This window comes from Cygnus olor, chromosome 14, assembly GCF_009769625.2.
Source record: "Cygnus olor isolate bCygOlo1 chromosome 14, bCygOlo1.pri.v2, whole genome shotgun sequence".
NCBI classification, from domain to species: Eukaryota; Metazoa; Chordata; class Aves; order Anseriformes; family Anatidae; genus Cygnus; species Cygnus olor.
In genome coordinates, this window is record NC_049182.1 from 1289884 (window position 1) to 1315606 (window position 25723).

General features: G+C 58.3%; 1 protein-coding gene across 4 annotated transcripts in view; it reads right to left on the bottom strand.

Annotated features, from left to right (window-relative positions):
• Positions 1-25723, bottom strand: part of ARHGAP26 (Rho GTPase activating protein 26) — a 132078-nt gene that overhangs the window by 94569 nt on the left and 11786 nt on the right. For 3 of the 4 annotated variants that reach the window (XM_040573146.1, XM_040573149.1, XM_040573148.1), the window contains exons 2-11: positions 19157-19252; positions 18172-18233; positions 17625-17696; positions 15742-15843; positions 13437-13547; positions 12428-12532; positions 11358-11487; positions 10918-11018; positions 8782-8876; positions 607-685 (exon numbers count right to left, since the gene is read on the bottom strand). In XM_040573146.1, coding sequence (XP_040429080.1) covers positions 607-685; positions 8782-8876; positions 10918-11018; positions 11358-11487; positions 12428-12532; positions 13437-13547; positions 15742-15843; positions 17625-17696; positions 18172-18233; positions 19157-19252 — 953 coding nt within the window. Of the gene's footprint in view, positions 1-606; positions 686-8781; positions 8877-10917; positions 11019-11357; positions 11488-12427; positions 12533-13436; positions 13548-15741; positions 15844-17624; positions 17697-18171; positions 18234-19156; positions 19253-20064; positions 20084-25723 lie in introns of those variants that run through there. The other variant, XM_040573147.1, reaches the window with a different exon arrangement.

Here is a 25723-nt window from a genome sequence, read left to right on the forward strand (position 1 = left end):
TTTTTTGTGACAAACCAAGGACCTTCTCGTGAATTGCAGGGAGGCTCAGGCTCAAATCAGCACCAGTCTGTGGCCGTGGGGCTGTGCTGGAATCTCTCCCAGAGATGAGGCAGCCTGCACAGCTTTGGCACGGCAGAAGCAAGCACAGCGACGAGGACGGTATCACTGAGAACTGGGAACAGGCTACACTCCTCCTCTCACACTAAATCTGCAGTTCTCTGCAAGACCTAGAAACGCCTGCCAGATGAGTTCCAGGACTCAAAAATCCCTGGAAATCTACAGCGTATTTTCTTCCACTGCTCTTTTTGCCATGTTTTCCTTTCAGCATAGCACAGCAGCGTGTTTGTGCTGGCCAAGCCTACCCTCCTCCCTTCCACCACACCTTCAAGCAATCCAAGCACAGGAGATACAGTATTACCTCAAATATTTAACCAAAGGATTAAACTATTCTCTTGGCAGGAGGCGTGCGCTGCCCCACGGATACAGCTCTCGCGCCGGCTGGCAGGCGCTGCGTGACTACTAGCTCCGCAGCAAACAAGCTGCCCCGGGCTACAAAACGCTCTCCGTGCTCTTCTCCAATGCTTTCTCACTAATATTTGTGCTCACCGGCTCCCGGCCATCCATTGCCTCCATCCAAAGCCTTCGGTCCTCTTCCGAAAGTGCCTGCATGGTGATCACGCCAGGCCTGCGGAGAGAAAGGGAACACCATAAATAAACTGCAGGATGGAAAATGAAGATGACCGAGATAAATTTTCCATGCGAGGGAGAGGGAAAGACGACAACCTTCCTCACCGAGCCCCAGCAGCACGGAGCTGATGGCAGCCTTACCCCTGCAGGTCCTAAGCAGGACCAAGAAAGGAGCAGAAGGCATCTCCAACAATCAGCACACATTTTCAGTACTCTTAGAGCATAAGAGCCACTCCATGATGCTAGACACCAAAATTTTCATTTGATTTTCCTCCAGACAGTACACCTGCATTTGAGCTAAGCACATCCATGTAATGGCCAAGGCGAGGAAGGCAACCGAGCAAGCAGGATGCCCCCACATTCCATGTCCCACCATCACCCAAGCACGGGCTCGCAGGGGGACCTTCTGCTGCATGAGGAATTTCAACGAATTTATCCCCGAAATGCTCATGTGGTGTGACCGTGCCTTGTCCCTGACCCTGCCGGTGCTCCTGCGCTGCCGGTCCTGCTGCCCCCAGCCCTACACACACAACAGCCCCCGAGCCGCACTCTAAATTCAACCACCAAAACCCAGCTCCGTGATTATTTGTTCTAATGAGACGGGGAAAGGAGAGGCCCGAGCGCCTGCACGCCAAGCCAGGGGAGCCTGCGAACAAAACCAGCCCGGCGCTCGCCTCGGGGCCAGCACCACCTCTGCCTCTTCTGAGCAACCTTGGTCTGCCCTCCCCACACAAGGAGCTAGAGCTGAATTCTCTCGCCCTGTCCACCAAGGTCACGGCTGACTTAACGCCGCCGTGTTTGTGCAGCTCCAGGAGCAGCGGGGGGTGTGCACGGCTGGCCACAGCCAGCGCCGCGTTTGCGTGGCTCGCTCCCCAGGCTGACAGCCCACGGCATGTCACTTGGCTGCAAGCTCTCACGCTTTCAGTCCCGAGCACCCCAGCCCATCCCGCTGCCAGCAAACCCAGCCCGAAACGGCCCAGCTAGCCCCTCGCTAGCCGCCCGCACAGCGCCCTGGGGACCAGGCAGGGTCTCGGTGAGACGGCCGAGCTGGCAAACCAGTCGGGTTTTGTGTTCTGTTTGTTTGGGCTGGTTCCTCTGCTCCCTCCCAAGCTATTTTCAGATGCACAGCACGGCTGCTGTTTCTGCAGGAGGAGCGCGGACAGGAGCCTGGCAACAGGGAGGACGCAGGCACGGCCGGCGAGCTGCACGCAGCCAGCACGACCGGGAGCAGCTATCGGAGCCGACCCCACAGCAGCACTTGTCAGGTTTCATCCACGGACGGTGCTGCAGCAGAGAACTTCTGAGCCCGCAGCCTCCATCCCCGCAAGGTGCAGCCGCCCCGGCCACGCAGCAGAACGCCGGCTGGACCGCGGGGACACCAGGCTGCCCCGGCACAGGGGGTCAGGCACCGAGCCTCGGGGGCTGCCGACCACTAAATCCCCAAAAAATGGTAAGGCCTGGGAAGAGGGGGAATTTCTAACCTGAGCTTTCCAAAAGCGATTCAGCAGGAGGACGAGAGCAGCAGTACCGCTCTGCGAAAGCTGTTCAGCCCCTGATAAGAGCCGATCCTCCGTCAGAAGAGACAGCATTAACAGGGGCTGGCATAGCGGTGGTTTTGGCCCGTTTTCTATTGCTTCTGCGGTACGTACGGGCAAGGAGCAAAGAGTTAATGCTCCTCCCTTGCTGTGCTTCCTGACCGACCAGGCAGTTCGCTCGTGGCACCCAAAGGCAGCTAGCACGGGGTCCCCAGCAGCAGCAGTGTGCTCAGGCTTGCAACAAGCCCAGGTCCAAGTAAACCAGACATAATGTATTTGATCTCCGCTAATCCCATTGGTGAGTCAGTCAATACTCACCAGCTTAGTGGTTTGGAAGTTTACTCATTCTGAAGGGAAGAGGAAACCACTTAACCATCGCCCCGTTTGAGGAAGAAAGCGTTCAGCATCCAGCGTCGAGTATTTTCGACACGGGGAGCGAAGCTCCTCGCTGCGCAGAGCCAGAGCGGCGCAGAGGAGCCGGCGGTACCCACGGAGGTGCAGCGGTGCTGGCGACGGGCTGAGAGCAGCTCCTTTCAGAGCAGCTCCTTCCCCACGGCAAGAGGCCAGGGCCAGGGCCACCGGGGTCTCAGCTGCACCCCCGGACAAGGCACAAGCCCGAGCTGGAGGCCGGCTGCTGCAGGTGGCGCAGACAGCCCAGGCAGAAAGCCCTGGATGGGCCTTGCTGGGACACGGGCAAAGGAAAGACAGGGATTTCTGTCCCTCTGGCTGAGACATTAAAACAGAAGACATTTAAACTGTTCACTTGAGTAAACTCGACACTGGCCTCTCAGAAAAGTGACGAGACTCCAGAAAGACAATACGGGTATCTCCTGTGCCAGGTTCCCTCCCGCACAGGACAAAGAAGTGATAACGTGGTGATGTTTGTTCTGCCTCTGAGCAGATAACAACTCTTTGGGCTTCACTTCAAAGTCGAACTTCTTTAGCAGCGCGCGGGGAGGGGCTGTGAAACTGAATTAAAAAGCCATTTACATTGCAAATAGCTCTGCATTTCCTCCCACAGCCTTCATTTGCCAGAGCCTCCACGCACCACTTCACCGGGCAGAACCATCTTCCCGGCCGTGATGCAGCCGGAACGCCCCGCGCATTACGCCTCGTTCATTATTGATCCGCACCGTGCCCAGGGGCGCCACGTACCCACTGCTCAGGTAGGCTGCCTGCAGCTGGAGCAGCATCCCACTGACAGCATCAGCACGCAGCTCTGACCGCCTGCAGCCAGCCCCGGGTTCAGGGGGTTCCTTCCAGACCCACTGTTTCCAAAGGTGTGCTCGCTAGGTTCTGGGTATTTTATATCGAGATTCTGGGTATCTCGGCCATTCAGGGTAGCGTCTGAGACAGCAAAGGCCCTGCTCTGACTTCCTCTCCCAAAAGATAAACGAAACTTATCCATCTCCGTTAACACACACGTATCTCTGAATTCTGGAGCTCTTCTACATTTCCCCTCCCAGCAGCCGCACAAGCTGGAGGAGCTCCCTCCACCCCGGCGGGACTGCTCACCGACGGCAGACGGCGGCGTCCACGCAGCGGGAATCCTTCATGGATGAAAATACACAAACACGAACTTTTGTGGCAAATGAGATAACGAACCTGCTGACTCATTACTGGAAGCTGCATCAGACGTTTCAGCCGCCAGGCACCAAGAGGCCCTTTGCCTTCTTTTGGGATGCAAGGAGGGGACTGGGAAATTTTGTGACCAGTTTCTAAACTGAGTAATGCAGGAGCATGAGACCGGAGTAGAACATGGTAAACATTTTGCAAGAAAGTATATTTTCGATATGCCACAATCTAAAAACTAAAAATATTTTCCATATGAGACCACACAGGAAATTTGAATTTTCTCAATACCTCTGCTTTTGAGAAAAACAGCCCGCGTTTAAGGAGCTATGACTAAGCGCGCAGAGAAAATGAGAAAGGCCCATTGCCTTTTCTTCTTCCAGAAACACAAACAAATAATGAAAGCAGTAGAAACAGATAAGAACTTCCAACTCCTGCGGCAGCTTATCACACCAAGACAATCAAAAACGGCTGAAAGAAAAAACCCAAGCAGGGATTAATAACAGGGCCTGGAGGGCCGAGCGCAACGCCGGGACCAGAAGTTTCCAGCCCCGGCCAGCGCGGAGCAGCGTGCCCACGGGCGGCAGCCAGGTGCGGGCCCACAACGAAGCGTGGAAGGAGACGAGAAAAGCAGTAAGGAAGGGGGCTCTGCTCCTGAACTCAGGTCTCCCTGGGCTGGTTACAAGACAAGGCTTCCCCTCCCGGGATGTGCTCTCCCCGTGACCGTGGAGGAAGGCTCGCGGCACGGCTGCCGTGGGCGCCCTGCCGCGGGGGCACGGGGCTGCCGGGAGCGGCGGGGGAGCCCCCTGCGAACGGCTTTGTTGGAAAGGTCACTGGAAACGCGACACCGGCACGGAACAAGTACAGGTTGTATTGCACGTGCTGTGCGAAGCACCGCTGCCAGCCGCCGGCCTCTGCAAAGCCAGCCCGGCGCGGGGAGGCGTCGGGAGAGCCCGCCGGGCTGCGGGCAGGGCACGGAGAAACACGCGGACCCAGGCAGCGTGTGCCCAGAGCAGGGCCAACACACCTACCTACCGAAAACCATCTGCTCGGTGGAAATGCTTGCAGCAGGTGCCTCGCAGCTCACCCAACGCGGTGCCAACCATTACGCAGCCCTACGAGCACGATGCCAGCCGCTCCGGGGGCACACCGGAGGAACCCGGAGCGATGGCACAACGAGCAGAGTTTACTGCCTTATGAATGACTAAGAGACCAAAACCCCAAAAAGCTGAATACCTCCTGTTCCCATAAACACCAATTGGTATTAGAAGCACTTAGCTTCTGGCCCTGAGCAATGACCTAGATTATCCTAAATTGCACACCCTTTGTCATCTGCCAAATCAGCTGCTCCTCCTCCTACGGCTTATTTGGTAAGACGCTGGCTGTCATCCCTGTTCACCTTGTTTATAAAACTGATTTAATGCGCAGAGACTACAACTAGTTTAGTTAGAAAAAGGGCATTAGCAGTAAACCATGCTATCCATCGCACTGGGGAAGTATTTCACTCAGACACTACAACTCCATTCTGGGGCCAATTTTGCCGTAACAGTACCTAATGTTTTCTGAACACAGCACTAAAACGCTCCTAACTTCCCACAGAGAAAATCAGAGCTATGTGCAAATGCAGTGTTAGGGATTTCTTAGCCTTTCCCCCAAATACCTCTATCACAGATTTTCGGTCTTCGGTATTGGGAATTTTGGAGCCTGCTCCCTGTCAGACAACAGGAAAAGGAAGCAGCGCTGTAATGACAGACCAGGCTCAAGACTTTCAGTTCTGGAGTGTTGAATCATCTTTGGAGGAGACAAGAACACATTCCTCCCCCCAGGAGACAATAGCTTCTCTGGGTGTTATTTAAAATGGCCCGAGCCTGCACCCGGCCCGGCATGTCTACCAGTTTCCCAAAATGCACCGCTGACAAGAGCCTGTTTTGTGCTGATGGATGCGGCATGGGAAGAACCGGCCGAGGCTGCCACCTCTAGGCTGCACGGCTCCACGCTGGCTGGAGCGTGGCCGCCTCGCTCCTTTCTGCGTTATCACCACGGCACGGAGCTTACACTGCATCCTGAAACACCTTTCCAAGTTGCTATCAACGGAGTCTGAAAAGCTACTCAAAATTCATGGCAATAGGAGATATTAGCACTTGAACGAAAAGGGAAATTTCATCAGGAACTTGCACGCATGCACGGTTTGTTTGCAGGGTTGCTGATACGCCGGCGTAGCGCAACCGCGTGCGGGTCTCCTGGAGCCCCCTCCAGCAGCAGGCAGCGGGGACAGCCCTGACCCGGAGCCCCACCAGGAGCCCCTGGTGGAAGGAGCCCCTTCTTCTTCTTCCTGCCCCACCAGTAAGAGGGCCACAACTCATCAGCCTGCCATAAAGCCACCAGGTAGCTAAGTTGCTCTGGGCCCAGCGAGCTTAACACCAATTAAATACGCTGCAGGAAAAGCCTGGGAAGGACGCGGGCTGTGTGCTGTCCCCGCAGCACACAGGTAACTCAGGAGGGTGACAGCACAGGAGCACAGCAGGGCACGGGCAAGCAGTACCTGCCCCGCAGATCGTCCCGGGGCCACCTGCAGGGTTATTTACGCGTAATTTGCCGGAGAGTAAGAGGAGAGGCTTTGGACACAAGTGCCAGGCGGCAGCGATGCGTCACCTCTCCATCACCACGGACACCAGCGGGGTTTGTGCCGTACGGGCACAGGTTTCAGCCTGAGGGTCGCTGACCCACGCCTGCCCAGGAGGGCACAGCGACAGCCCAGCAAGTGTCACTCCACGTGCTTCAGAAGGGACAATCCGATGCATCTGTCCATCACAAGCAAGTGACGCGTACAGAAAAATCCATCCATGTCCAAGCGAACCGCTGGAGAGGTAGTTTCCACCTTCAGGAGAAGCACGTTGGTGGCACTGCTCACCCCTTTCCCTCCCAACACCACAAACGCAGGTAGCACGCTCAACATCACAGCCCTGCTCTCCCGGGCTGGGTCAAGGGAAGGTGCCTGCACGCACCGAGCAGTTACAAAACACTCAGCTCTTGCTGGACCTTGCTTACAAGTCTCATTTTCATTTTAAGTTGCACGCAGAAAAGGAGAAAACTGCTCTAAGTCAAACACAGCACATATGTGAGACAGAGAAGCATCCTGGGGATGTTTGCCTTAATCACATCCAGACTTCCAGCATGGGGCTGAAGAACAAGACATCAAGTTTCTAACTTCTCTATTAGCAGAGACAATAAACACAAAACAACACAAAACAAAAAGCCCAAGACCAAACCAGAAAACGACCAGCCCAAGGCAAAAAGCCCACTGCACAGATCAGCCTCCTCCGCTCTGTGAGACCAGGCTCGGACAGCGCTGCAGCCAGCCCTCGGTCACTGCTGTGCCACCCTCTGGGGCCCTCCAGCCTGGACAAGGAGGGCTGCGGACCCCAGCCCGTGCTCGTGTCCTACAGCTCCTCCTGCAGCACAAATCAGGCGGCAGTGCCAGCTCGCCCAGCCCACGGCTCCTCTTCCTCCTGCCTTAACTATTTTGGGAAGCACTGCCATGCTGGACAACTAACGATGAGTTTTTATACAAAGGACGTGCACAGTTGACTGCATACTGAGGGGAAAAAAGCAGCCTTTAAGTTCATGTTTTCTGCTCTCGCGGCTCTCTCAGGCAGGGGAACCAGGAACACATATGTGAAATGAGCAATTTCTCAGGTTTCCCCGCCTTCGCCGCTCCCCTGCCATTATTTACATTTAGCAGGCATATTTCTGGAGTAGCTCTTGATCCCATGCCTAGCAGGCTCCAGACATCAAGGGAAGGTTCAGCCGACTCTGAAAGCACTACAGAAGAAAACTATTGTGGTGGCTGGCTTCTCCTCCTCCCAGTTTTATTTTGATTTTCAAGTTAAAAAAAAAAAAACTCCTCAGGGCATAGGAAAAAAATCCCGGAGTCAGCAGAAATCCTGCAGCTTTCTGGAGGAGAGCAGAGCTCCAGGGAGCGGGCAGCAGCCGTGGGGCTCTCAGCACAGGCCACGCACCCCTCCATCCCCGCGGGCAGAGCCACGAAGCACGGGCTGGGCAGGGACAGATACAGGGGCTACCAGCCAGCATTATCCAACACACCAGGTTTTAATGACCTTGGGCTTTATGGAGCCCTCCTGGGCATTCGCACCATGGCCAGCGAAGGGGAGAGGACAGCTGGAACGTGAGCAGGCACAAACCTGGGAGGGCACAGATACTTCGTGACTTTGGAGCACGCTTTGGGAAAGCACGTAAGCTTCCTGCAGCGAGGAAGGGACGAGGCAGTGAGTAACACCGCGTGGAGCAGCAACTCCAGCTTGGTTTTCCTGCTTATGTACAGAAGCCACGCGTGATGCTAGGTAGACACGATAACAGGCTCTGCATCCTGGGCGCTATCGATTGAATCCACACGTATGCCTGGTTCAGCTGCTCAGAGACAAATCACGTCAGAAAGGATTTTACTCCTTCAGGAAAAAAGAAGCGAATGGGAAGTGCCCAGAGGAGCGAGCTGGGCTTCCACCACTGACCATCCACAGCACACCGGCAGCAGCCCGGCCCCAGCACAAAAGCCAACGTTATTTCAGCACATACCCGGTGCTGGAAAGAGGCACCCCAGCCCTGCCAAGACACACGCGGCGTGTCTTTTCCATACTTGTGACCATTTACCTTACACGGCCAGAGTCTGCAAAAGTGCTAAAACATCATTCAGTTCAGAAAGACCAGAGTAAACTCGGCACCTTGTAAAACGAAGCGCTAACTCAACATACTGAGAGCACCTGGCTGGGAGCACCAGGGAGAAGTGTGTTTCCACAGCCTAAAGCTTTCCACTCGCGGAGGGTATGACTAAAGCAGAAGGCAAACACCAAAGCTGCACGAGAAGCATCCAGGAAAGCCACCTGCAGACGGGGGCAGGCGCCGCGCGCGCACGCTCTGGGTGACCCAGGCTGAAGGTGCGCCGAAGGCTGCGACGCCCCTCGTCACTCACCGGTCGACGGCTTCCACATCAAAGCAAAATCTCTTCTCGATTGAGTCGGTTTTCCGCCGTGTGCAAGATTTGAGGGTAACAGCTTCGTCTTCTCCCTGAGAAGAGACAGAATCGCAGATAAGGCGGAGAACAATCAACCGTGCGCCTGCCCCCAGCGCCCACCGCACTTTCAATTGATGTGTTCAAACCAGAGGGAGGTTTGGTAACATCAGCAACGCATCGCCTGCTAGAAATACGTAATTACATATCCAAAATGAGGGCTTGTCTTTCCACCTTTGCAAATGTGGTTATTCCAAAACAAGGAAGCGTCCCTTCTGAACGCACACGATGAGCTTTATGCACCGAGTATCGCACGGCCCACGTTTCAGGCAGGCAGGGAGCGTTGGACCACAACTTTTGGGCAAAGCTTTATTTTCCATTGCTGAACAATGCATCATAGACCTGGCTGTCAACTCTCACTCCAGCGCTGGCTGCATTTTTGGCAGCGTTCTGCGCACACAAACTCCTAACGGGAGCAAACATGTCTTAAAATGTTTATTATTTAACAAAGCAATGACAAAACCATTCTCCCATCCAGGCATCCACATCCAAGCTGTGCTGGATTTCCCCACGCCGAGCAGCAGTCGGACAGGATCTGCGTGCACTGCTGTCCTCTGCTGGAGGAAGGCCCTCCTCGGGCCCTGCCAGCACAGAAAATTCTCCCTTTGCAATTTTTAAAATCCACCGATGACTCAATAGAAGATAAATTCTGAGCGTGTTCCTGGAGACGGCCGCTTTTCTGTGCTCTCCGTGCTGTTCTAGATGACACCTTGGCTGACCACCCTGTTCCCTGACATCGCCATTTTCCAGGAAACCTATTTAGGGCCCCAGCAGGAACTCGGGAGGACAGCTTTGAGGGGTCTCTGCAGGGCTGCTCCCCAGGGGACTGGCACGCTGCCTGCACCCTGCCGCTCACCCGCCCGGCTCACTGCGGGTGCGAGGCTGCTCCCGAGCTGCCCTGCTGCCCCCGCTATTCGGGGAATGCCCCGCTTCAGACCCGCAGATATCAAACGATATCCGACGCCAGCCGCAGCCCCAGGCGCGCTCGTGAGAGGCTGGCAGCAGCAGAGCTGGTGGCCCACGTGTGGCTGTCCCTTCCTGCAGCACCGACTCCGTGCCCGCAGCACACAGACCCCGGGACGCCCGGCCACGGCGCTCGCTGGTGGGCTGCACACAGCCTGCACGGGGCTGCTCAGCGCAGGCAGCGCTTCAGAGTGAGCACGAGGCACGAGACCCAGCGCAGGCAGTGCTTCAGGGTGAGTACAGGGCATGAGAGCCGGCACAGGCAGCGCTTCGTGCCAGGATGCTGCAAGCCTCAAGACCACAGGCGAGCAGCGCCGGAGCGGGCGCCCGCCCTGCACGAGGAGGGCACCGCTGTGTGCGGCAGCGCCCACGCCCGGGGCACCGGGGAAGCCGTGAAGTGGGCAGAGACCACATGAAACAATACGCAGCAGCTGACGATTACAAGGCTGGCGTACTTGAAAGCTAAGTTATAATGAAGATGCTCCGAGGCAAGAGGAAATTAATTTTAAAACTTGCCCTCCTCCCTTTGCCAGCAGGGAGCCGCACAGAAGCCTGCTGAGCTGCCAGAGGCAGCTCCCCTGGACGGGGACGATGCTCACAAACCACCCCAGCTGGGAACACACCGGGGGGGCTCCATTGTTCCTGCTTTAGAGGAGAGGAAAGCCAGACCCTGCTACAGCTGGGCTTACGCTGCCCGGGAGCGCTCCCCCTGCACTGGCACACGGGGTCCGAAGGGAGCTGCACGCTCTCCTGCAGCTCTACCCAAAAGGAAACAGCTTCATTGGCCAAGCCACGGGCACCGGGGAAGGAGCAAAACAACGAACAGACTGGCTCCCCAGCTCCTGCAGCAGGAACCAGGGACTGGGAACCAGGCATTTGCACAGGTGTGCGTGGCACGGCTGCTGCGCTCCCAGCCCTGCCACCACCGCCTCTGCCCACGGCGGCACAGCACGGCCAGCAGAACACGGCACGGCCAGGGTGCACGGCCAGGGTGCACGGCACACGGCTCCTCGGCAGGACACGGCCACACCAGAGACCTCCCCAGGACACATCCAGCTGCGTACCGACACTCACCGCTTTTCCTCCAGATTTCTGGTCGAATGGCACCATCATTATCCGCTTGGATTCCCGCTCGTATGTGCAGTAATGCTTCACCCAGGCCGTACTGAAGTGACCTGCAAAGCAAATGCTGTTTTTATTCCCGGAACTAGTACGGTTTGACTGCACTCCCATTAATAACCTGCAGGTTTAACGATCATTTCACACAACGGAGTTCTGTAACTGTGCTTCTTGCTGTACTTCACCAGTGGAATAAGCACTGCTACCCCTTTTTGTTCAGGGAAGGGAAAGCAGACCTGTTGGGCACTGGCAGGGATTCTCCCATATTCACACCGCAACACCCCAGCCACTGGGCCGGTCCCCCCCTCCCAGATTTTGGCGTCTGCTGAGCTAACTTCCACTCCAATAAACCACTTCCCCCCATGCCCCTTCACCGCATCGCCCGGGTCGCCTACGTTTCTCCTGGACGTAGAGATAACCCTCCATCGTGTTAGGGCTGAGGTTTTTGTGCTCGTGAGGATTCTCCTTCATCTTCTTCATCAGCGATTCAACCTCTGACCTTGTTCCTTCAAAACGATTTCTTGTCTGCAAATCAAAACAGGAATGCATCCTCCAGCACCAGCACCGAGCATGCAGGAGCAGAGCTAGCCGGGGAGCCACTTTCCTGTCCCTTCTTCCATCCAACTTCAATAAATTCTTAACTTTTTGGTGCAAAGAAAAACAAAAAACCAGAGTGGCACAAATCCAAGCCTCAGGTGCCTATACCCCTTGTGCAAATTCACGCTTATGCAGGAAGTTACATGACTCTGCATTTTTCTGCCGGGACTGCTGGCAGGAGGACCCCAGCGCTGGGTCAGCACAGCCCTCGCAGAAAATCGGACCAGCAGAGCCCATGAATAGTTTTTTTCCCTGGGCCTGGATTTAATCTAAAAGAAAAATATTACAACAATTGCCAAGTTGTTTGCATTGTAAGTTTTCTGAAAAAGTTGTTCCGAAATAACGAAACCAATCTGAGTCCTCTGTCAAAAAAAAAAAAAAGAGTAATTTTACAACAAAGAGGGAAGCACAGCACGCTGCAGTGCCAACACGCCAAATACAGAACACTGCACCCGGCCCACGGTGCTCGTGAGCCTGACAAGTGCACACCTGGCCGCGGCCACGCAGGAAGAAACGCTGCCTCCCAGAGCCCCACAGTCCACGCCAGGAAAAAACACGGCGCTTCCTAAGAGAAGCAGTGCTGTGACATACTTGCAGAGCCGTCACTTCCCCTGCGGGCACGGAGCGGTGCCTGCCCGCCAGCCAGCTCAGGGGGGGCACATGGGGCACCAGAAGGAACGAGCTGCCACTCAGGCTGTGCTTGTGGCGTAGCACTATTTACAAAAAAGAATTTGCTTTCAATAACATGCTGAAACCTTTGCTTCATGGCTCGCCCAAAAAAAAGGAGAAACCACCTTCACTACAACCTAGCAAGACGTGCAAGTTTTCTTGCAGGACAGGCGTGGGGCACAGCCGCACGGGCACTTACGTTCTGGATGCTGATGGTCAGCTCCGTCTTGAAATCACTGAAATCCTTCGCAAGCTCGTAGCCATGGTGGTAGAAGGTAAAAAGCCCCTGCAGGAAGGCCAGCAGCTGCATTGGGGTAAAACGAATCAAGACCGTCAGTCTTCCTTGGGGACTGCTGGGGCAAGCATCGCTGGCCCTTGGCCAGTGACAGCCACCCACCAGCCCCCCTCTTCCAGCCCCATTGGACCCCCTGCTTCAGTCAGTCCCACAGATCCCACCGACACCAAAATCCTCCTCCTTTCCCCACCATGCCCCTCCGCTCTGAACAGAGCTGGTTCTGCCCAAACAGCCCCTGCACTACCGCAAACCGAGCTCTTGGACAGCCCAAGCCCTTGAACTTCTGCACACGAACACACACAAACCAACCCCCCTGCCCAGGACCCCTCTCCCCTCTCCCATCCCTGCCCCACGTCATTCGGACGCTCGCTTCGCTGGGAGCCAGGACGTGCCAGGCAAAGCAGGCAGCCACAGCCACGCTCACGCTCCCCTCGGCTCTGAGTTACTCTTCACTAAGAGGCAATTACTCCTTGCAAACTGCAGAGGAGGTTTTGCATTTCCTAGAGAAGCTCTAAACGGCCTAGCACTGAGCAAAGGCAGATCCCAGAAAACCCATTTTTTCTATCTCTGTCACTCCTGCATACTTTTTCCCTTGTGAACGTTACAGTTCTCTCCAGACTCTATTTTTTTTCCTTGGTCAAACCTATTCTCCTTTTAGTTGCCAGCAGACACCACAGGCCAGTCTATTACAGCAGAGATGTAGAACCAAGAAATGTTTTGGGTGTGCGTGGGGCCAAGTTAACAGCCCTGTGCCCTGCACCAAGGGGTTGCCCAAAGCACATCTCCTGCTGCCTCCCCAAAACCTGCCCCACAGGGGGGCTGCTGGGGCAGGCTGCAGAGCCCTGGCTCCGTGTGATACTGCATTCCTCAGGACCCCTCTTTGTGGGACGGAAAGGGCTGAGCGTTCGCTTACGGGTTCCACGAACTCAAACATCTTCCTCTCCTGGACCTCCTGCACCTTGAAGACGTACTCCAGGGAGACTTCGTAAAAATGCTGCCGAACCAGGTCCACCTGGCTGTCTGCCTGCAAGCGCCGGGGAGGTTAAAGAGGAAAGACAAAGTCAGCGCTGGCTGGGAGCACAGCTAGAGGACATCTGGGTCTAATGGGGACGTGTCCGTGCAGAACGTAAAGACACCAGTCCAGGGCTGGACAGATGGCACAGCGATTAAATATAAACCTCAGGCACACGAGCGGGCTCCTTCTTCAGCTGAAAAAAAGGGGTTTGATGACTCACGTTCTCACCTCCCCGACAGCTGGGTAGAAAAGCACGAGTTAGAAGTGAGAAAAAGGAGAAGCTGCCGCACACCCGACAGCACGAAGCAGCTCTCTGCTGCCTGGAAAACCGCGCACAGGACAGGATGGGAGGCTGCCGGGGCCTCCAGCACACACCACGACGGGGTCACTGCTCAGTGCCATCCCAAACAACGCAACCCAGCCCGGGGCACGCTGCCCCAGGGACCCCTCAGAGCTGCACACACGGAGCCCCTGCCCGCTGCAGAGCGCAGCCAGCAAATGCCCGCTTGCATGTTAACAGCGGCTTGCTCCCGATTTTCCCTGGGACACCGCCGTGAAATGGAACATTTTCCCCGTGACCTGCCACCAGCATTTGTGCTGGGTGTCTGCGGTGCAGAGGCCGAGACGTTTAGCAAATCGAGTTCTGAAAAGCAGAAAATATGATGCAATGAAATAACTTTGCCAGGAGTTAAATGGCACGTTAGACTCAGCGTGTTATTTAATTGGTCAGCAGCCAAAGCAGCAGAGAATTCCCATGGTTTCCTTCTCTCCTGGCTTTGCTACAGCAGTTGCACATGTGGCCGCTATCACCCTCCACATGTGGACAGCAGGAAGGGATTAGGAAACATAAAACACCCAATCACCCGGACACAAACCCTCATCTCTCGGCCATCAGGGTATCTAATGAGGCTTCAGACCGCTAATAAACGGTCGGTGTTGGCTTTCCTAAAACGTTACCATCCCATCAGCGACTGCTCTGTGCACATCCGCCACGGCTGCTTCTTCCAGGGCCGCAGGGGAAAAAGACCCCAGCTCCTGGCAGGCACCAGCTGGCTCCAGCCTTCGCAGCAAAAGCCCAAGTCGAAGTTTGGGGTGGAAAATGCCAGCAGATGGCACCAGCAGCCAGCGCTGCCGAGCACCCACCAGTAGCAGCATCCTGCACGCAGCCGGCACGGCACGGCACGGCACGGCATGGCACACAGCACCCCACTGCCCGGCGTCCTGGGCTCCTGCGCAGCCCCCCAGGGCCGTCCTCTGGCCGGGGCTCAGCACCACAGCTCTGCATGTCACTGCGACAGCCACAAGCGGCTCCTCTCTCCAGAAGGAAACCCTCCACCCGGGTGTCTCGCGATAGCATTTCAAACAGGAACCAAACATGGCTTTAAAAGGCTGCTGAGGACGGACGGGTGCGACCACGCAGCAGGGCGCTGACGAACCCAGATCGCCCGCACCAGGGCAGCACTCGCTCACAGCCCAGATCCATGCCCCTCCTCACCTCTGCTCCGGTGGAAGGTAATTCCTCGCGCCACAGACGTGCAGATCTGCTCTCTCGAGTCAGAGCGGGTCCGCACACCGCTCCGGCACAGGGGGCAGTGCCCGCGCCCACCGCCCCCCTCCAGGGGCAGCTGGGGACACACCAGCACCCTGCCCAAAAGCAAGCCCTGCAGGGACCTGCAAGTCCTGCAGGGACCGGCCAGCCCTGGCCAGCTCAAGGAATTCCAGACTCGGAAGAAACGACCGAAAATTCAGCGCGCTCACCCAGTAAGAGCATTTGGCACCGCAGCAAACTGCATCCCAAGTAAGCAACAGACCCACAAAGCAGTTTAGAAGCACTAAGCCTGATCACCCTTCTCACGAAGCTCAAAGCCAGCACAGCCACTTCCAGAGAAGGGAAATAAAGACGTCCGTGATTTGCCGTGGCACACAGGAAGCCTGCAGCAGAACCAGCTCCCTTCTGCTACGCTCTTTAATTATAAACTCTCTGTCCCTTTTGATTGCTATCCATTTTGGGATCTCTCTGACTTACTCACCAAAACAGCTCTGTCCCCTTCGATTAAAGGAAGAGGGGAAAACCTGCCTCTCGCAGCCAACATGAGAAAAAAAAATAGTTTACAGCCAAGAAAACCACTGCTGTAAGCTGCTTAAAGTGTTCAAAAAGCTCAACAGTTACTGGCAGACATGGAAAACTAGAGGTTGCTCTCACCTCCTGAAGCTGGGATTCCTTCTTCTTGGAAGACAAGTTTAAGTGCTTTTCTAGGACACCGCAGTACTTCTCAGTTTCCTTGTCGTATTTCTTTTTGGCGTCCTGCAAAACAGAGCGAACACTGTGATGCTGCAGCCGACAGCGCTGCGCCAGCAGGAGGAGGCTCGACGGCAGCCCTTCTACACGGGACCCCCTGGGTGGGAGCTGCTCACCCTCCGCTCAGCCCATACAAGACAGGACCAGACCCAGGGGGCTGGGCGCAGGTGAAAGCCAGGGATTTGGGGCTAGGTGAGGCCCCGCTGGGTGGCAGCGCAGCCAGGGAGGCGACCCCAGTGCCAGGGCTCTGCTCGCTTCCCATCCCCGGGCAGCGGCTCATCCCGTGTGTCATCAGCACGATGGCACCGTAACTCGGATGTTTGTGAAAGGCAGATGTCAGCCCAGCCTTGTCTTGTGAATCTTTGCAGCCCCGCAGAAGTCAGCCACCAGCCTGCAAACTTGGGAGCTTCCCGCGAACTTAACCCTCTGCTGGGAAAAGCCCGTGCGAGGCAAGGCAGCTGGGTTTATTTTAAGTTTGTTCTAAAACCCGATAGCAACCCTGCAGCCACACCCAGAGCAGACAGGCTTTGAAGAGCCCAAATTGGACGGCAAACGGAGGCAGCGGCCGCAGAGCAGCTCCCTCGCCCCGCGCCTGTTTCTCATTACCCACCAGGCCGGGCTCAGACGCACCGCCTGCTCCGCCGCGCTCCGACCCCGAACGCAGCGGCACCAGGAGACGGAGGAGAAACAAGGCTGAGGGTCAGGCCAAAAAAAGGGTGCTGCGCGAGGACATCCAGCCATGGGAGATTCAACCAGTGCCCCGAGGGCGGCTCGCACCGAGCCCCTGCCCACACCCGGGCAGCAGAGGCGCCCGTGTGCTCCCTCCCCGACACCTCCACCCCGGCCGCGGGCCCAGCCCCGTCTCGCTGCCTCGAGATGCGGTGTGGCTGCCGCCGCCCGCACCAGCGGGATGAGCCCCACGGCAGCACAGCCTTGCTCCGGGCTGGTGTGCACGGGGACAGCCGTGTCCATGAGAGCCCCGGGGGCACCCCGCGGCACCCAACGCATGCAGCGCCCGCTTCTAAGGGCACCGGAGAGACATCGGGGCGGGCGACCCCAGTCTGTCTGGCCGAGGTACTGCTGCCAGCAGGGGAGAAGGGCTGTATCTGCAGAACCTGGCACGGTACGTTAGTAACTGGCTCGCTTCTGCGGGATCCCTTTTTGTAGCTTTTTTTTTCCTTCTTTTTTTTTCAGCTGCATAAACCAAGTCGGATCGGCCTTGGGACAAGGCACACCGCTGCCATGCAAACACTGCCCCAGCTCAGTGGCACGTGCTTCTTGCGGGCAGCAGCAGGTTGTTATAACAACAGCAGAGCCACAGGCAGCGTTTTTAATTCCAGAACAAAGGCAGGAAAGAAAGGCCGGCAGGGACAGACTGTCCCACATCAGCCTCAGACACACGGGTGTGTTCCCAGGTTCACCCGGGCTGCCAGAAGCCACCCGAGTCTGCAGCGTGCCAGGAACGAGGGAGCACGGAGCTGAAGGGTTTCAGGCAACTGTGAGCTCATCTCACAGAATGCAAATTCTGGTTCGGAGGAAGAAAAAAAGTTCGCTGAAACTGGCACGTGATTTTTGGCCAACGGCTCACGTCAGTGCATTACTTGCCTGCAGGTGAACTGGGAAGCACCGAGGCACTTTATTAGGAGCTGGGCTGTCCCCGTCCCCTCCCACAGCCGGGGCCAGCAGGGCCCGTCCCTGTGGCACACCAGGGCCCTTGGCACCGAGCAGCCCCGAGCCCTGCCTCTGAGCCACAGACAAGGCCATGACTCGATGCAGAAGTAACCCACCTTAGCGGCGCCAATCTGCTCCTTGCGAAACTTCTCCAGCGGCGTGATCAGCACCTCGCTGGCGTTCTCGATCTGCCAGACACACACAGGGAAAAGTCACCTCACCTCCCCTAGAGCCCCACCTGAGTGCACCGTGCGCCCAGGCGCCGTGTGTCCAGCTCAGCCCCCGTGCCCCTCGACACCCCTGTTCCTTCCCTGCGGGCACACCTCCGCTGGGGTCTGCTGTGCCAAGGACCCTCTCCTACAAACCCCCGTGCCTCCTCCTCCTCCTCCTCCTGCACATCCGACCGGGCTCCACGAGGGAGGCTGAGCGGCTTGCTCCAAACCTGCTCTTCACCCCAGCGCACCCTGCGATGTTTCCAGAAGCTGACAGCGCCCTCCCTCTGCTCGCCCCAGCAGTGCCATGGGTGAGGGAAGGGGCCTGGAGCCCGCTGTGCCCTCAGCACCGCCGCACACACATTGCCACGGACGTCACACCGTTGACCGGAGCTGAAACCTCCCGGCAGCAGCGGTGCCACCGCCAGGGCTCCCCCTCTCGGGGCCGTACCATGCGCATCCGCTCGTCCTCCAGGTTCCGCAGCACCGTGGCGAACTCCTGCAGGGACTTGGCTGCAAGGGACACACCAACAGGTTCAGCATTTAACAGCGCCTTTTTTTTTTTTTTTTTTTTTTTTTTTTTTAACTCCGAGCATCCGAGTAGCCATAGCAACACATTTCCAGTGCTCGCCGCCTCCCAGGCTGGCTCTGGCTGCCCACCAGCTCCGTGGCAGCACGAACCCTGCCGTGCTGGCTGCTGCGGGGACCTGGGAGCGAGGGCCTGCCCTCAGACCTTGGGGGAAATAACGCCCAAAGCAGCTATCAGCCTGGGGATGCCTTCCCAGCGAGCACACTGCATTCACTTGACACCCAGCCCCGCCTGGATGAGAAAGCTCTTTGTGCTGAGACTGGGAACAAATAAGCAAGCAAATCAGGACTAAAGCTCACTCGCTCTGCTGGCTGCACACTACATGCACAATAAGCTCTAGGAAGTCCAGCCTGGGCAGACACGGGGTAACATGGAGCGCAGGGGTTGAAGTTGCCCCGTGCTCGGCCCAGCCCAGGCTGCAGAGCATCACCCGCCCTCGGCTGCTCACACGCGGCCGTGCAGGGGGTGCAGCCACAGAGGCAGGCTGCTGCTCCTCTCCTGCAGATCGCAGCCCCCGGCAGGATCTCTGGCCGTGATATCTCCAGATCCCTGCCCTCAAACGGGAAAGGGCAAAGGGCTGGATAATCTAAACGGTTTCAGATACTGGCAATCTTCCTCCTTTCTGATCTGGTAGGGGCAGACTTCAGCCAAGCAGCAGCAGCTGTTCTCCTCGTGAAGACTTTGTGGAAGTTGAACTAGGAGAAATGCGTCGTTTCCACAGAGCAGGGGATAGCCCAGCTGGAATTCCGGCTCCCTTGGTGTCCTCGTGTGTTCCCACCCCGTGCACTGCTCAGCCCGGGGGTCTGGAGCGGGCCCAGGCTCCCCCCGCAGCAGCGCCCGCTCTCACCTATGCAGATCTCGTCGTCCGTCTCAGCGTCGCCGATGCAGCGGAATTTAAACTCGTTGAGGGAGTCGGCGAACTTGCGCTTGGCTGACGACAGATCTGCCGAGAGACAGCGGGGAGAGGGGAAACGTGGGCGTCAGCCGGGGAACAAGCCCACCGACGGCATGACGGGTGGGCACGGGGTCCCAGCCAGCAACCCCCAGGAGGACCCACTGGAGGGGGCCCCTTCCTCCCCTGCACACCCCAGGGATGGGCACTGGGGTCCCGACCAGCACCCCCAAACACGCCACGGGAGAGGCAGCCTCAGCTTCTTGCCGTGACAGCCTCGGGGGGCCCCGAGGCGAACACGGCGGGTGACAGCCCATGGCACGGCCGGGCACCGCTGCCAATGTGGGCACAGCCCCGCTGCCCCCAGGCCCTGTTTGTGGGCGTCCCAGCAGAGGTTGATTGCTTTACGAGTCACAGACTCTCTCCGAGAGCTGAATCCTATTAAGTTATTACTTCAGTGACCTGAGCGGATCCAGGATTGGCTTTCCGAACCGGCCCCGTAGCCCTGCACACGCCCCCGGGCACCGCAAGGCTGCCAGCTCGGCGGGGAGCTCGAACTGCAGCAACGCGGGGCCTCTGGGCACGCAGGCGGCATTAGGATCCTGTCCTGCTAAATCCCCTGTGCATCGCTGCACTCAGCGTCCCCAAAATTCAGCGAGCTTTTCCCTTTCCGAACAGCGGTGGAAAACGTGCGTGCACATAAGGACCGCGTCCCCCTCTCAGGCACCCACTGCCAGAAGAGAACCGAAGACGAACTGGAGCATTTTGCTTTCCCTGGGCGATAAGGGACTTTAAAGCTTTCTCCTAGCATTAAAGCTGCTCCCCCAGTGTCTGCTCGTATCCCTGGGGCTAATCCTGCCCACCTCGCAGTCCACAAGCAAAGCTGCGCCCAGCTGCCGTCACACAACTCCTGAGGCAGCCGGAAACCCGTGAAATGCCGGCAGGGAGAGGGCCGGGCAGCAGCAGGGGCTCGGCTGCTCGGGGACCCCCAGGAGTTACTGAGGGCAGCACCGGCACGGCCCCCCCGCGCCTCTCCTCACGCCCTCGGTGGCTCGGAGGCTTCAACCCGGCCCCCAGGAGCCCCGCAGCCTCCTGCCTCCTCTGGAATGGAAACGGAGAGGACGTTAATGAGAAGATGACGTTAATGACTTGAGGAGCCACTTCCTCCCCACCAGCTCCGCGCTGACCCCGGGCCACCCGGCCAGGCTCACGGACACCCGGCCCCGGGGGCTGCCGTCCCCTCGCTCCCGCTGCTGCCTGGGCAGGGGCACACCAAGCGTGATGGCCCACAGCACGTATAAATAGAGAGGGGAGACGCTGAAGGAGAAGGAGATAACTCCCAGCGTGGCGGCGATAAAGGGGAATCGCTCCCAGCTGCTCGCTGAGTGACACAACCAACTCACAGGGTGCTGCAGCAGCTAAAATTAGCGGCAGGCTGGGCCAGAAAAGCAGATGGGCAGCGCAGGGGGGCCCAGTCCCCGTTAGCCCACCAGCATCCTCGCATCCCACTGCACGTCAGCGTTTTAGGGAACCCCCTCCGGCAGGAGGACAAGCCCTAAGCGCACTGCGAGGGACGGCGTGTGGGGAAGGGCAGAGCAGGGCGAGCAGGGTGCTCGCCCCTCAGCAGAGCTCGCTGACAGACGCTCGCCTCCCCCCGGGCTGCGGGTGAACAAACAAAATCCTGCGAAGGCTCGGGAGAAACTTCTGCTTCCCCTCGTGCGCGAGCGAAACCACGCAGCTCCCCACGCGCATGAGTCAAACCCGCGCTGCACGAGTTCTGCTTCCAACTTCTGGCTGGCTTCACCAACCAGCCACAAAATCGGGCAAAACCACCACAAAGCCGGAAAAATCCTGCTGCCCGCCCGAGCAACGCGGCTGGCCTGGGGCCTGGGCACCACTAGGTGGTGGTCCTGGCACGGCCGGGGCCGTGCGGCTGCTCGGGGCTGTTCCCCACCAGCTCTGGAAGCCGCGTGGTGGCCGAGTGCCCGCGGGGCCTCCTGGCAGCCCGGCCAGGAGCTGTGCACGCTGCAGAGCCCCCGGGCTGCCCGTGGCCACGGGAACCAGCCATGCCTCCGCGCCCCGACACTACCTGTGTCTGGGAAGGGGGAGACACCCACGGGCTGAGCGGCGCTGACCCCAAATCCCTCTCACCTGCAGGCAACTGGTGCAGCCGAGGCTCGCTGCCCTCCCCTCCCGCGCCAGGCAGGGGAGGCGCCTGCATGCCGATGCGGGTCAGTGCGCTCACTCACGGGTCGTGCTAAAACACTGGCTAAGTCTGCAGTCACCGGGTTTCCGTGCTGTTCCTGCCTGTCCTCCCCTCTGCTCTGGCGAGGGGCAGCTCCTGCCCCACGCTCTCCCCCACCTGCTGCGTTCCCCCTCTCCATTCCCACCCGGTGCTGCAGGCGGTGCCGTGCCGTGCCCCGAGGCGCCCCGCTCCCCGCACCCGTTTCAGGAGGAGGATCCCTTTCGGAAAGTCAATCTGACAGAAAGCAGGCGCGAGCACGGCATGCCAGAGGTCCAGCTGCGTAACCACGGCAACGAGCAATCTAAATAAAATGCCCTTTTAAAAGTGATGTATGGGCTCGTTACTGCAATATAGGGTTACCAGCTCAAACGTTTACGGGAACAGCTACAGTAGCGCTCCCCTTCCTGAGAACTCTGCCCTTCCTGGAGGAGGGTTACGACTCGGACAGGGTGCCAAAAGGGAGAAAGCTGCAGGCAGCTGGGGACGAGGGACGTGAAAGGAGCGGGCAGTGACACCGCCACGCACCCCGCTTGCTGGGCAGGGCGTGAGAGCAGCGGTGAGCTCCAGTGATGGGGCGAGAGCCCGCGGGTACCAGGAGCTACACGTGGGGCCCGCAGCCCCCGGCAGGGCGCCCAGCGGGGAGGCTGACCCACAGCCACCGCTCCCCAGCAGCCCCATGCGCGGCTCACATGCTGCTCCGAGTCCCTTGCGTAACCTCGAGCTGAACCGCAGCCAGGTCCCGGCGGCGTCCACCCGTGGTGCGAGCGCCCCTGAGCTGCCTTTGTGCCCGGGTCCCACCGGCAAGGCTGCTGACATCCCTCGAGGCAAACCTGCACAGGTCAGGTAACGAACAGCAGAGCTCGCACCTCTGTCCGCACAGCCTCACAGCTCCAGGACCCGGGCTCCTTCCAACATTCACGGGGACCGAGAGGACAGCAGCCCGCAGCCCCTCTCCTGCCTGGGGTCCCCGTGCCCCTCACGCCCACTCGCCCTGTTCAGCCCTCCCCAGTGTCACCTCCCGGCCCTCAGCACTCAGCTGCATCATCCTTCTGGGAAGCAGCTTCTGTAACCGCAAAGGGACTGAAGTGTTTGGTTTTTAAGTAAAAAGCCCTTCCCAAAGACATTTGGAAACGCTGCAGAAGGCCGGCCCTACAACGAAGGCGCTTTGATTTCGTAACCCCGTCCGTGCACACCCTCCCGGTGCGAGGAAAGCCCCGTCCTGTGCACGGCTCCACTGCTCCGTGCCCTGCAAACCCACTGCCCGCCGGCACGTCTCCCTTGGGGCAGCGGGGTGTCACAACGGGGGCACCGCAGCAGGTGAAGGGACAGACCAAAGGTGCCAAGAGAAATTCGGGGTTATCGGGCGGATCTCGCTGCACAGGGCACGGGGACGCGGGAGGCCGGCCGCACGCTGCGCCGCAGGTTCAGCGCCTGTCCCGCCTGAAACACTCTGTTCTCACCCAGAGCGGTGTTTCTACACTTCCTGTGAAGAAAATTGCTTAATAACCTATATTTAAAGCCGAATTGGACACAACAGGAACCGCGATGCCTGCCCCTTCCTTCCCCCGCGGCAGGGAGCAGCGGGCTCGTCCGGCCGGGCCAGGCAGCCCCTCGCACGGCCTGCAGGAGGGACGGGAGGGTCCCCGGCAGCGCTGGAGCTGCTTTCAGCACCCCTGCCCTCTGCCCTGCTGTCACTGCGACGAGGAGCATCCCTCGGCCCGCTGTGTGCATCCCTTGCCCCACGGCACAGGGGCACTGCGTGTCTGCTCCCCCGCGTCCAGCCCGCTCGCTGGCGTCGCAGCGCTCGCTTCTGACAGCCCCAAAGACTGCACGCCATCAGCTCCCCCCTCGCTGACACATCCCTTACAGTTTCTCAGAAATAAAAGGAAGTTGCATCTGCTTTACGATCCACCTTCTGGTTATCGTTTAAAAACCGCCTGGGCACAGGCCCCACGCAGGCACCCCTGTGAAAGCCGGGGGTCCGCGTGTTTTGGGGCTGCCCCTAACGGCCCTACAGGAGGAGAGGGCTGAGGGGAGGCGTGCGGCTCAAAGCTAAGGGTGGGCTGACCCTCCTAACAGCCCCTTTCTGCAGCCACCGGGTCTGGCTCAGCTGCTTAGGCCGTGTGGAGGCCCCGCTGCAGCCCTCGGCCTCTGCAGCCCTTCCCTCTGCTCGGGGACCATGCGAGCAGAGCAGCTGGGACACGTAACGGGAGAGCCCAGGACGGGCTTCTTGGAACATCTCAAGAGCAATTCTCTTGGCAAGGAGACCGAAGGCATCACCAGAAAATGACCCCACGCTAACTCAGAACCAGAAGGCAGAGCAGAAAGCGCAGCCGTACGCTCACAGGGGGGTACTGCAGAAGCACAAGGTCTCATCGCCACCGAGCGACGCCTGCTCGGGCTACGGGGAGAGAAGCCCCCGGCCTGGGGGGCTCGCCGAGCCGGGCCCCACGCAGCCGTCCCCCACAATTAGCCCCGACTCATTTAATAAACAACTCATGTGCCGGGCAGCTGGGGCTAATCAGTGGTGTAGTGCGGGCCTACAGCTGCCGGCAGGCCCTGCCCAGGGTTCAGCACCAGAAGGAGAATAAAAAAACCACAAGGAGAGAGGCGACCCCGGGGCTGGCGGCAGAAGGGAACTCGGTGCAGGAGGTGACCGTGCCATGCGTGTGTGTGTCTGTCTGCGTGTGTGTCTGTGTGTCTGTGCCCAGCAGCCCAGCCCCGAACAGCAGCGCCTTAAAGAAGCTGTGCTACGTTTGCAGCTCAGAGAAGAAAATCCCCTCGCAGGCCAGCTCGCTGCATTTCACTTCCTTAAAAACACCCGCGCAGAACATCCTCTTAAGGAAGACCTGAAGCAAGACAACGGAGCAAAGCAGAGCGACGACCAGCACGTGCCCGGGAGGCCAGGCACGGAGCCCTGGCTTTATTCACACCCCCTGCAACCATCCTGAAGAGAAAGTTCCCCAAACACCTACACGACCTGTCTGCAACGCAGCGGTTCAGCAGAGCCCACCGGTGTCCCCATGGGCCACAGCTCCTCGGTGCCCAGACCCCCATCCCGAGAGCGGAGACGTGGGAAGTTTGAATGTGCAAATCCCAAAAAACCAAGTGGCCTGTCCACGACAGCACGAAGGTTTCAGACCGAGGAGCTGCCGCAGCTCCCGCTCAGCCTTTGCTGTAACCAGCCGAGCACACTGCGCTGCTCTCCAGCCCATGCATCATCATATGCCTCGCTTCACACACTCAAAGTGGATTCATACGGCAAAATGTTTGCCAGAAGGACAGAGGATCCATTGTGGGATGAATGGGACTATTGACTGGGCTCAAATAGCAGATCAGATTTGAGTAACACACTGAAGACATGAATTATTTTCATGGTATTTTAAGAGATAAAAGTTCTGCGCTTCGTGAAAAACAAAGTCAGCCTTTGGCAGGCCTGCCTGGTTACACAGCTAAAATTATTCTCCGCTCCCCACCGAGCCAGCACCCCGGCCACGTCATCGCCCACCCCCAAATCACTAATGCTGCTCGCTGCTGTGGGAGCGCTGCCAGGCCAGGATGTTTTGCAAAGAGACGCCTGATGAACGGCACCGAAGATCCAAGAGAAATGAAGTCAGGAGGACGTCAGGTCTCCTGGAAATGCTGCCGGAGCTCCAGGAAGGTGAAGGAGGTTTCCTCGGAGCGCTGGGGACAGCAGGTCCTGCGCTGCCGTGGGACGTGGAGCCCCGCTGGAAGCTGAGGCAAGGGGGAAGCGAGCCTCTGCCTTTTCTTCCGAGTTAGCAGAAAGCGAGAGATGCAGACGGAGGAAAGCCCCTCGTGGGCCCTGCAAGGACAGCTCACGTCCCCACCACGGAAGGAAGCGAAGCACAGCACCGGGGGCTCTTCCTCAGCGCTCGGCAGCCGGTCCCCAGGCGCCCCGTGGAAGCGTCGCCGTGCCGCTTCCCTTGGTTCACGCACAGCTCGCTGCTCTGCTATTCCCAGCTGCCGCCTCCTGGGTTGAGGAAACTGATCATTAGTTGGAGCCCTCTTCCTCTTGCCCCAAAGTATCTGTGCTTTTTCTGAACTGCACCAGCCCGAACCTTCTGCAGTTTCGGGGCATTTTGGTCTGGTCCAGACCCTGTGCTCGCCAGGCTCCGGGCACGAATCTCACCACAGCTCTCCACCCTTCCTGTTCAGCTTTTCTTAGCACTTGTCCATGCACTTCCTATTACAACGAAATCATTGCAGCAGCTCTGGTGGCACAGATTTTGTCCCACGGTGGCCGAGGCGCATCAGAG